The 13333-nt window shown below is 43.6% G+C and overlaps 1 protein-coding gene across 1 annotated transcript in view; it reads right to left on the reverse strand.

Annotated features, from left to right (window-relative positions):
• The window catches only part of zgc:112416 (uncharacterized protein LOC550509 homolog), a 123426-nt gene that overhangs the window by 48842 nt on the left and 61251 nt on the right, over positions 1 to 13333 (reverse strand). The window contains exons 4-5 of the mRNA XM_063051526.1: positions 11496 to 11645; positions 6173 to 6287 (exon numbers count right to left, since the gene is read on the reverse strand). Coding sequence (XP_062907596.1) covers positions 6173 to 6287; positions 11496 to 11645 — 265 coding nt within the window. The remainder of the gene's footprint in view (positions 1 to 6172; positions 6288 to 11495; positions 11646 to 13333) is intronic.

The raw sequence follows: 13333 nt of genomic DNA on the forward strand, positions 1-13333 counted from the left end.
CTGCCAGTCTTTTGGCAACACCTGCTGTATCCAGTGCTCCCGGTGCAGCCTCCTCTATTTAGTGAGACCTGATGTAGTTTGGGGTACCACTTTGTTGAGCATCTTTGTTCCATCTGCACAAGTAGGATTTCCCAATGGCCAACCATTTTAATTGCCATCCCCAATCCCATTCCAACATGTCAGTCCATGGCCTCCTCTACTGCCATGATGAGGTCACTCTCAGGTTGGAAAAGCATCACCTCATATTCTGTCTGTGTAACCTCCATCCAGATGGCATGCATATTGATTTCTCTAACTTCCAGTAATTTCTCCCCCTTTCCCTTCTGTCTTCCTACATTCTCCACTCTGGCTTCCCTCTTACCACTTCTCTTCTCCTCACTTACCTATCACCACCCTCTGGTGCCTCTTCTCTTCCCTTTCTTCCAAGGCCATTCTCCTCTCCTATCGGATTCTTTCTCCTTCAGCTCTTTACCGTTTCTACCTATCACCTCCCAACCTCTCATTTTATCGCTCCTCCCCACCCACGTACCTTCCCCCTTAGCTGGCTTCACCTCCTCCAATCCCCTCCCCAGCTTCTTATTCTGACTTCTTCCCCCTTCCTTTTCCAGTTCTGATGAAGGGTCTTGGCCCGAAATATTGACTCCTTATTCTTTTCATAGGTGCTGCATCACCTGCTGATGTCCACCAGCATTTTGCATGTGTTACCCTTTGGTTCTGACTGGATATTACAGGGCAGTGCAACCTCACTTGCCTGTGTATGGCAGACAAACCCTGGAAGGGCATCAACTCTGTGAAAAGCCGCAGCCATGTACAGAAAGAAGATGCTCCTGCCCATTCACCTCCTCCCTCACCTCAATTCAGGGTCCCAAACAGTCCTTCCAGGTGAGAAAACGCTTCACCTGCAGATCTGTTTGGGTGCTCCCGATGGAGCCTCCTCTACATTGCTGAGACCAGACGTAAATTAGGGCACCACTTTGCCAAGCACTTCCGCTTCATCTGCAAAGACCAGAATTTCCCTGTGACCAACCATTTAAATTCCTATCCCCATTCCTGTTCCGATATGTCGGCCATGGCCTCCTCTTCTGCCATGACGAGGCCTCTCTCAGATTGGAGCAGCAACACACATTCCATCTAGGTAGCCTCCAACCTACTGGCACGCACATCCATTTCTCCTTCCAGTAACATTTCCCCCTTCTCCTAGTCCCCACTCTAGCCTCTTACCCCTCACCTGCCTATCACATCCCCTTTGTGCTCCTCTTACCTTCCCTTTCTTCCACGGACCACTCTCCTCTCCTCTCCTCTTCTTCTCCAGCCCTTTGCCTTTTCCGCCTATGAGCTCCCCAATTCTTACTTCATTCCCCCCACCCTACCCATCTGGTTTCACCTATCACTTTCTAGTGTGTCCTCCTTCCCCTCCCCCTTCTTTTCCTGTCCTGAAGAAGGTCTTTGCTTGAAATGTTGACTTTATTTATTTCCATAGATGCTGCCTGACCTGCTGAGTTCCTCCAGCATTTTGTGAGTTGCAACAAATAAGACTACTTTTTTTCACAATCACATATGTCTTTAGTGCCTTGATCCAGAGTCAACTTGAATTAGAATCCGAATTAGATTTATTATCATGGACTTGTACGACGTGAAATTTGTTGTTTTGCAGCAGCAGTACAGCATAAAGACATAAGATTACAGTAAATTACAAAAATAAATAACTAGTGCAGGGAAAAGGAATAACAAGGTAGTATTCTTGGGTTCGTGGACCATTCAGAAAACTGGTGGAGAGGAAGAAGCTGTTTCTGAATCATTGTGTGTGGGTCTTAAAGCTCCTGTAATTCCTCCCCAGTGGTAGTGACACGAAGAGGGCATGTTGTAGGAGGTGAGGGACCTTAGTGATAGATACTGCCTTCTTAATGCACCGCCTCTTCGAGACTAGAACACACTTAAGGACTTTTGGGAAGGAAGAGAGGTGGAGATGGGGTGGTAGCTAACTTTGATCAGAGGAGAGCCAGGATAACTTCAAATTTGAAGGAGGACTCTGAGAAACCATTCAGAATACCAGCTTATATGAGACCCAGAAAGGGAAGATGGGTGAGCATCACATTGTGGAAATAGAATCAACAGACTTAAGAGCGAGGTCAAAATAAGTTCAGGTAAAGCAGTGGCAGAAAAGCTGAAGAAACATGCAGTTTCAGAGGCAGGGCAGGAGGAAGCCTGAGGATTTTTAACATGGAGGGTGCGTGTGGGGGGGAGGGGGGGAGTTCCAGAACTGGGATATGGGAACTGGTTGGTCTCAATTTTAGGGACAGTTGTTCGTGAGCTTTCAAAACCTGTTGCTGAAGACAGTTTATAGTAAAGAAGTTGTGAGTTGTCTTAACATTCCAGTATGATCCTGTAATAGCAAGTTTTAACAGATGACTCATGTTTAAGTCAGTGAGCCACAGATCACAGAAACAGGTCCTTCAGCCCACCACATGTTATACTGACCATCAAGCACCCATTTACTCAAATCCCATTTTATTCTGATCCAATTCCATTTCTTTCCTGACATTCCTATCAAATCTCCCCATTTTCTACCACTCACCTCCACACTAAAGCCAATTTATAGCAACCAATTACCCCACCAATTTATAGCATATACCCATGGGAATGTTGGAGGAAACATTTGTGGCCATGGGGAGAACATGCAAACTCCACACAGACAGCACCTAAGGACAGAATTGGGAACCATGAAGCAGCAGCTCCATTAGTGCCTCTACTGTGTTGCCCCAAGTAGATCTGGTGAAGAATGGTTAAATCAACTATCTAATGCATTTGGATTTAAAGAAGCGGAGGTCAGACAAGCCATTAAAATTGCATCCCATATCAATGAAATCAATAAAATTGTACAAACTGTTAAGGTGCAGGTGAAAGCCGTGGTCTCATTTTCCCACTGATCTCTGAGGGAATCACAGATCACTAGAGCAGTCGTACAATGGCAGTGAAAAGTAGTTGACCATCAGCAAAAGTTTAAAGCTTTCTGCTCAGTTTATTTCCACTTGAGAGATTACTTCAGAGGTTGCATCTGCTGTGTGAAGCACCAATAGCTTTGAGGATCTTCAACATGTCAGTAGGGAAGAACTAAATAAAATTAACAACATCCTAGCCTTGCCATGCTGTTGTTCACCTCCAAATGAAAATCTAGGTCTTCACACAACTTCCACGAAGAGCAACAGGGTGAGCCTCAGTGCCTTTTTAACTCCATTAAGAGGTACTCATATCAATTCTGGTCTGCCCTGTCTATGAATGGAGTAGGAAGGCTACAGGGAATAGCAAACAGTAGGGCTGGGAAAGTTACATGGAGGGAGAGGTTCAGGAAAAGCTGTGATGTTAAAGGTAGAGAGTCAAGGTTTAAGAATTTTCCTTGGGATAAAGGCAAGGAAGCAAATTCAAGCTCACTGTGGTACACAGGGTGTCAAAGCCCAGAAAGTTGGGCATTCAGTGATTTTACACGATTTTTCTGGAACTGAACAGCTTGAGCTATGAGAGACTGGATAGGCTGAGACTCTTTTCCCTGGAGTGTAAGAAGCTGAGAGGTAACCTGATAAAGATTAATACAATTATGGGGGGTTTCAACAGTCAGAATCTTTTTCCCAGTAGAGGGGGGTCTAAAACTAGAAGGAATAGGTTTCAGGTAAGAGGGGAAAGATTTCAAGGGGATGTGAGAGGCAAGTTTTACACACAGATGGTGGTGGTTGTATCAAATGAGCTGAAGGAGGAAGTGGTAGAGATTGGTACAGTTACAAAGTTTAAAACTGGTGCATGGATAGAAAAGGTTTATATGAATGTGAGACAGGTGTGGGGAAATGTAGATATTAGATAACTTAAGAACAGAATATGCAACACTACAGAATTGTACAGGCCCCTCAGCCCACAAAGATGTGCTAATCTTTTAACCTATCCTAAGATCAATCTAACTAATCCTTCCAACCCACATAGCACTTCACTTTTCTATCACCCATATGCCTATCTGAGAGTTTCTTAAATGCCCCTAATGTATCTACCGTTACGATGCACCCATCCCTCTCTATGTAAAAAGCTTATCTCTGACACCCCCCTCCCCCAATACATTCCTCCAATCACCTTAAAATTATGCCCCTTTGTATTAGCCATTTCCACACTAGGAAAAAGTCTCTGGCTATTCACTCCATCTCGGCCTCTTATCTTGGTGGACATGGACATGTTGGACCAAACGGCTTGTTTCCCTGCTATATAACTCTAAAAGTTATTTTTCCAAAACTGGTCATTAAAAAAGTGTAACTTAGTATTATACAATCACATGTAATAAGTCTATCTTTGTACCGAGCTAGCAGTAAATAGTAAAATGGACAACTTCCACGTGAATTACAATGAGATGCTGTGCTAAGTACCAAATCCAGAGAACATTTTAAAGCTCAAAGTTCAAGGTGAAAGTAAATTTATTATCAAAGTACATATATGTCACCATATACAACCCTGAAATTCATTTTCTTGTGGATACAATCAATAAATCTACAGAATAATAACCATAACAGAATCAGTGAAAGAACATCCAACTAGTGCATTCAACCAAAGTGCAGAAGACAACAAACTGTGTAAATACAAAAAGAAGAAACAACAATAATAAATAAATAAGCAATAAATATTGAGAACAAGTGATGAAGAGTCCTTGAAAGTGAGTTCATTGGTTCTGGGAACTTTTCAATGATGGGGCAAGTGAAGTTAAGTGAAGTTACCCCTTTTGGTTCAAGAGCCTGATGGTTGAGGGGTAATAACTATTCCTCAACCTGGTGGTGTGGGTCCTGAGGCTTTTGTACCTTTTTCTTGATGGCAGCAGCAAGAAGAGAATATGTCCTGGGTGGTGGGTGTCCTTGATGGTGGATGCTGCTTTCCTGCAACAGCGTTTCATGTCGATGTTTTCAGTGGTTGCGATGACTTTATCTGTGATGGACTGGGTCGTATCTACTATTTTTGTAGGATTTTTCTTTCAAGGGCATTGGTGTTTCCATACCAAGCTGTAATGCAGCCAGTCAATATACTCTCCACTATGGAAGTTTGTCAAAGTTTTAGATATTATGCCAAATCCTAAGAAAGTAGAGATGCTGCCGCGGTTCCTTTGCAATTGCACTTACTGCTGGGCCGTACTGCTCGACAGGTTCCTCTGTAATGATAACACATAGGATTTTAAAGTTGCCAATCCTCTCCACCTTTGATCCCTTGATGAGGACTGGCTCATGGACCTCTGGTTTCTTTCTCAAGTCCATAATCAGCTCCTTGGTCTTGCTGACATTGAGTAAGAGGTTGCTGTTTGGACACCACTCAGCCAGATTTTCAATCTCCCTCCTATATGCTGATTCATCACCATCTTTAATTCAGCCTAAGACAGTGGTGTGGTCAGCATATTTCAATATGGCTTTGGAGCTGTGCTTAGCCTCACAGTCATAAGTGTAAAGTGAGTAGAACAGGGGTCTAAGCACACAGCCTTGTGGTGCACCTGTGCTGATGGAGACCGTGGAAGAGATGTTATCGCTGATCTGAACTGACTGCGGTCTGCAAGTGAGGAAATCCAGGATCCAATTGCACAAGGAGGTATTGAGGCCAAAGTCTTGAAGCTTATTGATTAGTTTTGAGGGGATGTTGGTATTGAATGCCGAGCTGCATCTTAAAATTAGCCAGGAAGTTGTAGCTGAGAGTTAACGAAAGCCCCTAGGATGGGAAAGGAAACTAATAAAATGCAATCAGAAACACAAGAGATCCTGCAGATGCTGTAAATCCAGAGTAACAGACACAGAATGCTGGAAGAATTAACGGAGAAAAATTAAGAGTCAACATTTCAGGCCAAGACCCTTCATCAGGACAACCAGGGTGGGCTCCCTTTACTCAGTTCTTGAGCAGCTCAGAGTGACACATGTAACAGGTACTGTTGCACAGGGCACAGAACTGATCATCTTGCATTGATGTTGTGAATGCTTCATTTTACAAGCTAAACAATCAGAAAATGTAGCTTTTGCCTTTGGCTTTTCATCAAAATTATTATGGGTTCATTCCTGATTCTAGAAGGTACAATTCACAATGAGACATTAGATCCTGGCATGAAATCCAGAGTTAAAGAGAGGACAGTTATTTCCTTTGGTAGAATTCTACATGCTGTAATATCTCTTACCCTCCTTGATGCTGCCGGACCTGATTGGAGGCAGGGCCTGCGGGGGCGGGATCTGCGTGATGAGCGGCTGTTGCGGCGGTAGCTGCTGTATGATCGTTGGCGGCTGCTGGGGGTACTGAGGACAGAGAAGAGAGGGTCAGAAGGTGAAGGGAGTGCACAGTGGCGAACAAAAGGAGAGGCTGCAGAACCCATGAGAAGTGGAAACAGGAGAAAGCCATTCAGCACCTTGTGCCTGCTCCAATATTCAAAAAGAAGGTGTTTACCCTCAATACCACACCCACATCCTTTGATTTTGTTGATCTCAGCCTTGGATATACTCAGTGACTTCACAGTCTAGGCTCCTGATATCCTAGCCAGAGGAAACAGCAACACTCCATCAGTCCTGCTCAGCCATTAAGGATTCTGCATCGCTGAAGAGGATCACCTGCCATCTTCCTAAAATTACGACAGCACAGGCTGAGTCTGCTAACTCAGACCTTGTATGACAAACTTACCATCCCAGGGATCAAGGCTTTGATGCGCTCCCTCTCTCACAACTATATCCTTCCTTTGATAGTGAGACAAACACCTGTACAGATATCTGGGTGCAATCTCGCGGGGTCTCTTTATAATCACCTCTACTACTGTCTCCCACAATAAAGGCGAATGTACTATTTCTCCCCTTAAGTGCTTTCTGAACTTGCACATTAACTTTCAGTGGTTCATGTACGAGGACTCCCTCTGAACATGTTTAAGTACGTCTGGAACTCTTTTGGAATGGTTCCTCTTGTTTTTAAGTTTATAAGATTTAATCCGCAAGTTAATAAAAATGTAAAGCATTTATTAGCTTTCAATAGAATTAAGCATGCACACCAACAATCTTGAGCTAACTGCGATAAACTATAGGAGTTGCATAGATAACTGAGACATGCATAGCATAAGGCTAAAGAATTCGTAGTGCCACACTCCCAAAGACTGAGGGCATGGGCTTGCTCAGCTTTGCTGATAGGGTGGTAAAGAAGATAGATGGCCTATTGGTTGGGGCTTTGAGGATCAGAGTCAGGAAGTCACACTGCAGCTGTTTTAAAGACTGCTGCACTTTGAGCATTGTATTCTATTGTTGTCACCCCATTACAGGAAACGTGGAGGATTTGCAAAGCACATTTACCAGGATATTTCCCAGAATAGAACGTACAAGCAACAAACAGAGGTTGGACAAACTTGGGTTGTTTCCTCTGAAGCAGCAGAAACTGAGGGGAGACCTGATAGGAATTTATAAAATTATGAGAGGCATACCAAGGCTCCACAGAATCTCTTTCCCAGGATCTAAATATCAAGACGAGGGGATACAAATTTAAGATGAGGGGGAAAGTTCAAAGGAGGTGTGCAGGACAAGTTTTTTTTAACACAGAGATTGGTGGGTGTCTGGAATGCACTGCCAGGGGTAGTGGGAGCAAATATGATAGTGATGTTTAAGAGGCTGTTAGATAAACCCATGAATATGGAGAGATATAGATGATATATAGAACTAGTTTGATTTGCTATTGTGTTTAGTGCAGACATCTCTATGGGACATTGGGTCTGCTCCTGTGCTGCATTGTTCCATGTTCTGTGTTTTGTATGTTTTTGCTTTAAACAAACTGGCTGAAAATCTGCACATTTCAAAACATTATCCCATCCAGTTAGCTAGTCTTTTCCTTACAAATAATAATCATTCCTCATGCCTTTACCTTGGTCTAATCAAAGTATTGAGCACCAGAGTTGGGAGGTTATGTTGAATTTTTTTAACATGTTGGTGAGGCCTAATTTGGAGTATTGTGTGCAGTTTTGGTCACCAACTACAGGAAAGATATCAGTAGGATTGAAAGATTACTGAGAAAATTTACAAGGATGTTTCAAGGACTTGAGGACCTGAGTTATAGGTAAAGGTCGAATAGGTTAGGATTTTATTCCCTGGAGCGTAAGGGATTGAGAGGAGATTTGATAGAGGTATATAAAATTAGGAGTGGTATAAATAGGGTAAACGCAAGCAGGCTTTTTCCACTGAGGTTGGGTGAGGCTAGAACCAGAGGTCATGGGTTAAGGGTGAAAGGTGAAATATTTAAGGGGAATTTGAGGGGGAACTTCATTCAGAGGGTGGTGAGAGCTGCCAGTGGAAGTGATGGATGCAGGTTCAATTTCAACATTTAAGAAAAATTTGGTTAGTACATGGATGGGCAGTGTATGAAGGGCTACAGTCTGAGTGCAGATCGATGGGACTAGGTAGATTAACAGTTAGGCACAGACTAGATGGGCTGAAGGGCCTGTTTCTGTGACTTCTATGACTACTAATTCCCCATCAGTTTGTTCATCTGGAGTGAGTTGCAGGGTCCAGACGAGTCATCCTTGGTTTGTGCTGGCTTTGCCCTTGGAAGTAATTTGTTCCTGGGATAAGCCTATGAATCTACCACAAAGAATGCCTGCAACTGAATGCTGAGTAGTCTAGGCCCCTACCTTTAAATTTAATTAGAAATAAAGCCAGCAGGTTTAGACTTCTGATCTCACACTCAAATGGCAACAAAAGCTACAACAATTAACCCAAGAAATAACTATTTCCTTACAATGATGAAACACAGCATAAACTCAGCCTTATTGTAATAGATTCTGGATGACTTGCATTTTCTGTACTTTGACTGAAAACAGGCCTCCCGGATGTACAAAGGATCGTGTGGAAAAGATGGTAATACTCAGCCTCAACCTGCCAATTCCTCATGGAGCATGCACATCACCAGGAAAGGCCACGACAGAGGCACAAACAGTGCAGCATTTACAGCGGGAAGGGAAGGCCACTTATAAAACCATGGGGCCTGGAATCAGACAGGCATTTTCCCAGCTTTACTTATACGTATGTGGAGATCGAGGTCAGCCAGTGCAATAGCTGAGTAAAGGAATGACCAATGCAGTCAGTACAGGTGGGTTAAGTTGGTAGCATCAGCAATAATCTGCACAGGTAAGAAATCTAAATTACTTTCAGTCCTGCAGGCAACAGATTCCCAATCAATCTGGTTAAATTTGATCTTGTGTCCCTTTTTTAAGTCACCATACTACCCCTAGGGTGGAAACTAGATCATCTGAAGGTAGCCAAACAATTTTTTCAGTAGTATCTAATTTTCACCCTTTGAGCATCTGGCTCATAAAACAGGTCCTGCAGCCCCCAAGGTTATGCTAATGACACCTAATCCCTCTCACTGCACATGGTCCTTATCCCTCCATTCTCTGCATATTCATGAGAGCCTCTCATATGCCTCCTCTATCCTATCTTCCTCTACTACCATCCCAGCAGCGGTTTTCAGCCACCTACCACTCCCTGTGTAAAAACCTCACACCTCTTCCTTCCACATCCCCTTACAGTAAATGCATGCCCTCTAGTATTAGACAATTCAATCCTGTGCAAAAGATATGGCTGTCTGCTTTATCTACGCCTTTCAACATGTTTCAACTTTAATCATGTCTCCTTCGTTCTCCACCACGCCAGAGAAGACAGCTCAATTTTGTCCAACCTCTCTGAAAAGCACAAGCCCTATAATACAGGCAGCATAGAACATAGAACATAGAATAGTACAGCACAGTACAGGCCCTTCGGCCCACAATGTTGTGCCGACCCTCAAACCCTGCCTCCCATATAAGCCCCCACCTTAAATTCCTCCATATACCTGTCTAGTAGTCTCTTAAACTTCACTAGTGTATCTGCCTCCACCACTGACTCAGGCAGTGCATTCCACGCACCAACCACTCTCTGAGTAAAAAACCTTCCTCTAATATCCCCCTTGAACATCCCACCCCTTACCTTAAAGCCATGTCCTCTTGTATTGAGCAGTGGTGCCCTGGGGAAGAGGTGCTGGCTATCCACTCTATCTATTCCTCTTATTATCTTGTACACCTCTATCATGTCTCCTCTCATCCTCCTTCTCTCCAAAGAGTAAAGCCCTAGTTCCCTTAATCTCTGATCATAATGCATACTCTCTAAACCAGGCAGCATCCTGGTAAATCCCCTGTGTACCCTTTCCAATGCTTCCACATCCTTCCAATAGTGAGGCGACCAGAACTGAACACAGTACTCCAAGTGTGGCCTAACCAGAGTTTTATAGAGCTGCATCATTACATCACGACTCTTAAACTCTATCCCTCGACTTATGAAAGCTAACACCCCATAAGCTTTCTTAACTACCCTATCCACCTGCGAGGCAACTTTCAGGGATCTGTGGACATGTACCCCCAGATCCCTCTGCTCCTCCACACTACCAAGTATCCTGCCATTTACTTTGTACTCTGCCTCGGAGTTTGTCCTTCCAAAGTGTACCACCTCACACTTCTCCGGGTTGAACTCCATCTGCCACTTCTCAGCCCACTTTTGCATCCTATCAATGTCTCTCTGCAATCTTCGACAATCCTCTACACTATCTACAACACCACCAACATTTGTGTCGTCTGCAAACTTGCCAACCCACCCTTCTACCCCCACATCCAGGTCGTTAATAAAAATCACGAAAAGTAGAGGTCCCAGAACAGATCCTTGTGGGACACCACTAGTCATAATCTTACAATCTGAATGTATTCCCTTCACCACGACCCTCTGCCTTCTGCAGGCAAGCCAATTCTGAATCCACCTGGCCAAACTTCCCTGGATCCCATGCCTTCTGACTTTCTGAATAAGCCTACCGTGTGGAACCTTGTCAAATGCCTTACTAAAATCCATGTAGATCACATCCACTGCACTACCCTCATCTATATGCCTGGTCACCTCCTGAAAGAACTCTATCAGACTTGTTAGACATGATCTGCCCTTCACAAAGCATCCTAGTAAACCCCTCCTGCACCCTCTCCAAAGCCTTCACATCCTTCTTATAACGGGGCAACCAGAACTGAATACAATACTATTTAGTACATTATTATTGCACATTGGTAAATTATTATTGTGTATACTGTTATTCTGTATTTATTATTAGTTAAGTCTGCACACTGCTAAGTGTGTTTTTAAATGTTGCTGCCATAACAAAGGAATTTCCCATTCAGGAACGATAAAGTACTTATTATTATTATAACTAGAGTTTAATAAAGCTGCAATATAACTTCCTGACTTTTAAACTCAGTTCCTCAAATAATAAAGGCAAGTATGCTATAGGCCTTTTTAACCACCCTTTCTACTTGTGCAATCACTTTTAGGAAGCTATGGACTTGGACCCCAAGATCCTCAACATCAAAAGATTAGGTTTTTTTTGTAATAAAGGGGCAGTCCTTCGAGCCGTTTCTTAATCTTCCTTCCTGACTTTCTAATGATGAAAACAGTCTCTCTCGCAAGGCTTACCGGGTGTTGGATGATCCGAGGCTGCTCCGACAGGGGCTGGTGGTAGACGTGAATCGGTGGAGCCTGCTGAATGGGTTCCAGGCGAGGGTATCGTCTCCGGGTCCCTCCCCAGGTGTGGGGCCTCGAGGACTCATCCAGCATGTGCTGCTCCTGAAAAAAATAACCGTGGACTGTCACAGTGGCCGAGCCTGTTCAGTGGGTGGGCGCATCAGTCTCTGCCTCTCACTATTTCATACAGCTGTGCTTTCGGCTGGTCACCTTGTGTGGGAACATGGAGACCAGTGAGCGGAAAAATGCTGCCGTGATTCTGAGTGTTCTCAGTGTACTGTGGTTGCTAGGCATAATCCAAAATCCTAAAACAATAGCTTTCCCTCCCTGGCCAACAAACAAACATTGTTCTTGAAATATTAGCTTCATGCAGAATGGAATGTGCCTACAGGTCATGGGGCTGCAGGTAACCAAGCCCAGGGATTATAAACTGAAAGGAGTATTACACCAAGTTCTCTTTTGTTTTATTTTTCCCCTTTTCTTCTACAGTTTGAATAAACTGCTCTAAAGCAGTGAGGCAGTAGAATCAGGTTCAACAGCAACTTTTTAAAGGCAACTGGATGAAGAAAAAGCATTTCCTTGAAACCTACCGGATTACTGGAAGGCCTGGATAGAGTGGACATGGAGATGGTGTTTCCATCATCGAAAACTCCCACCATCCAGGCCACGCTCTTTTCTTGCTGCTGCCATCGAGGAGGAGGTACAGTAGCCCCAGGTCCCACACCATCAGGCTCAGGAACTGTTATTTCTCTTCAACCAACAGGCTCCTGAGCCAGCGCGGATAACGTTGCTCACTTCAACTCTGAACTGATCCCACAACTTAAGGACTCACTTTCAAGGAATGTACAACTCGTGCTCTCAGTATTTTTTTTAACTTTTTGCACAGTTTGTCTTATTTTGCACATTAGTTGTTTGTCAGCCTTTCATTGATTTTATTGAAAGTATTTGTCCTATTATGAATGCCTGCAAGAAAATGAATCTCAGGGTAGTATATGATGACGTTTATGTACTTTGATAATAAATTTAGCTTTGAACTTTGAACTAATAGTAGAGTCTCAGATCTGAATGGATCAGCCTCAGAATGAAGGGACATTCAATTAAAACAAAGAAATGGGGGAGTTTTGTCAGCCAGAGAGTGGTGAACCGGTGGAATTCATTTCCACAGAGGACTGTGGAAGCAAAGTGATTGGAAGTGTTTAAGGCAGAGATTGATAGGTACTTCATTGGTAAGGGGGTTAAGGGTTACAGAGAGAAAGCTGGAGAATAGGGTTGAGAAAAATCAGCCATGATGGAATGGTGGAGCAGACTGGATGGGCTGAATGACCTACTTCTGCTCCTATAAATTATAGTCTTATTTATAGACATAGAGAGAAGGAGTAAGGAAAGCTCTGTCATAGACCTCATACAGGCATGGAATGATAAATGTTCTCTTCTAGTGTAATTGTGCTGGGCTGTGGAAGATGACCTAACTCAAGACAGAATGGGTGTGGACATAGAACATCCCTGCTCCTACAGATTAGCCATTCACTCACCCATGAGGTAACTGCTGAGCCCCAATTTAACAAGGGGATTGAAAAAATCTGACCAGAATACATCCATTGGTGTTTATGCTATTTTTTTATTTCTACTCTGCATAGTTCCTCCATAGCAAAATCTTTATCTGACTTTTAACTCGCCTTTTTTCCCTGAAAAGACAGGAGTAATTATTGTGTTAGGCCATAGAGGCAACACATGGCCTCCTCTACTGCCACAATGAGGCCACTCTCAGGTTGGAGAAGCAACACCTCTTA

The sequence above is a fragment of the Mobula hypostoma genome, chromosome 6 (genome assembly GCF_963921235.1).
Source record: "Mobula hypostoma chromosome 6, sMobHyp1.1, whole genome shotgun sequence".
In the NCBI taxonomy this organism is placed as follows: domain Eukaryota; kingdom Metazoa; phylum Chordata; class Chondrichthyes; order Myliobatiformes; family Myliobatidae; genus Mobula; species Mobula hypostoma.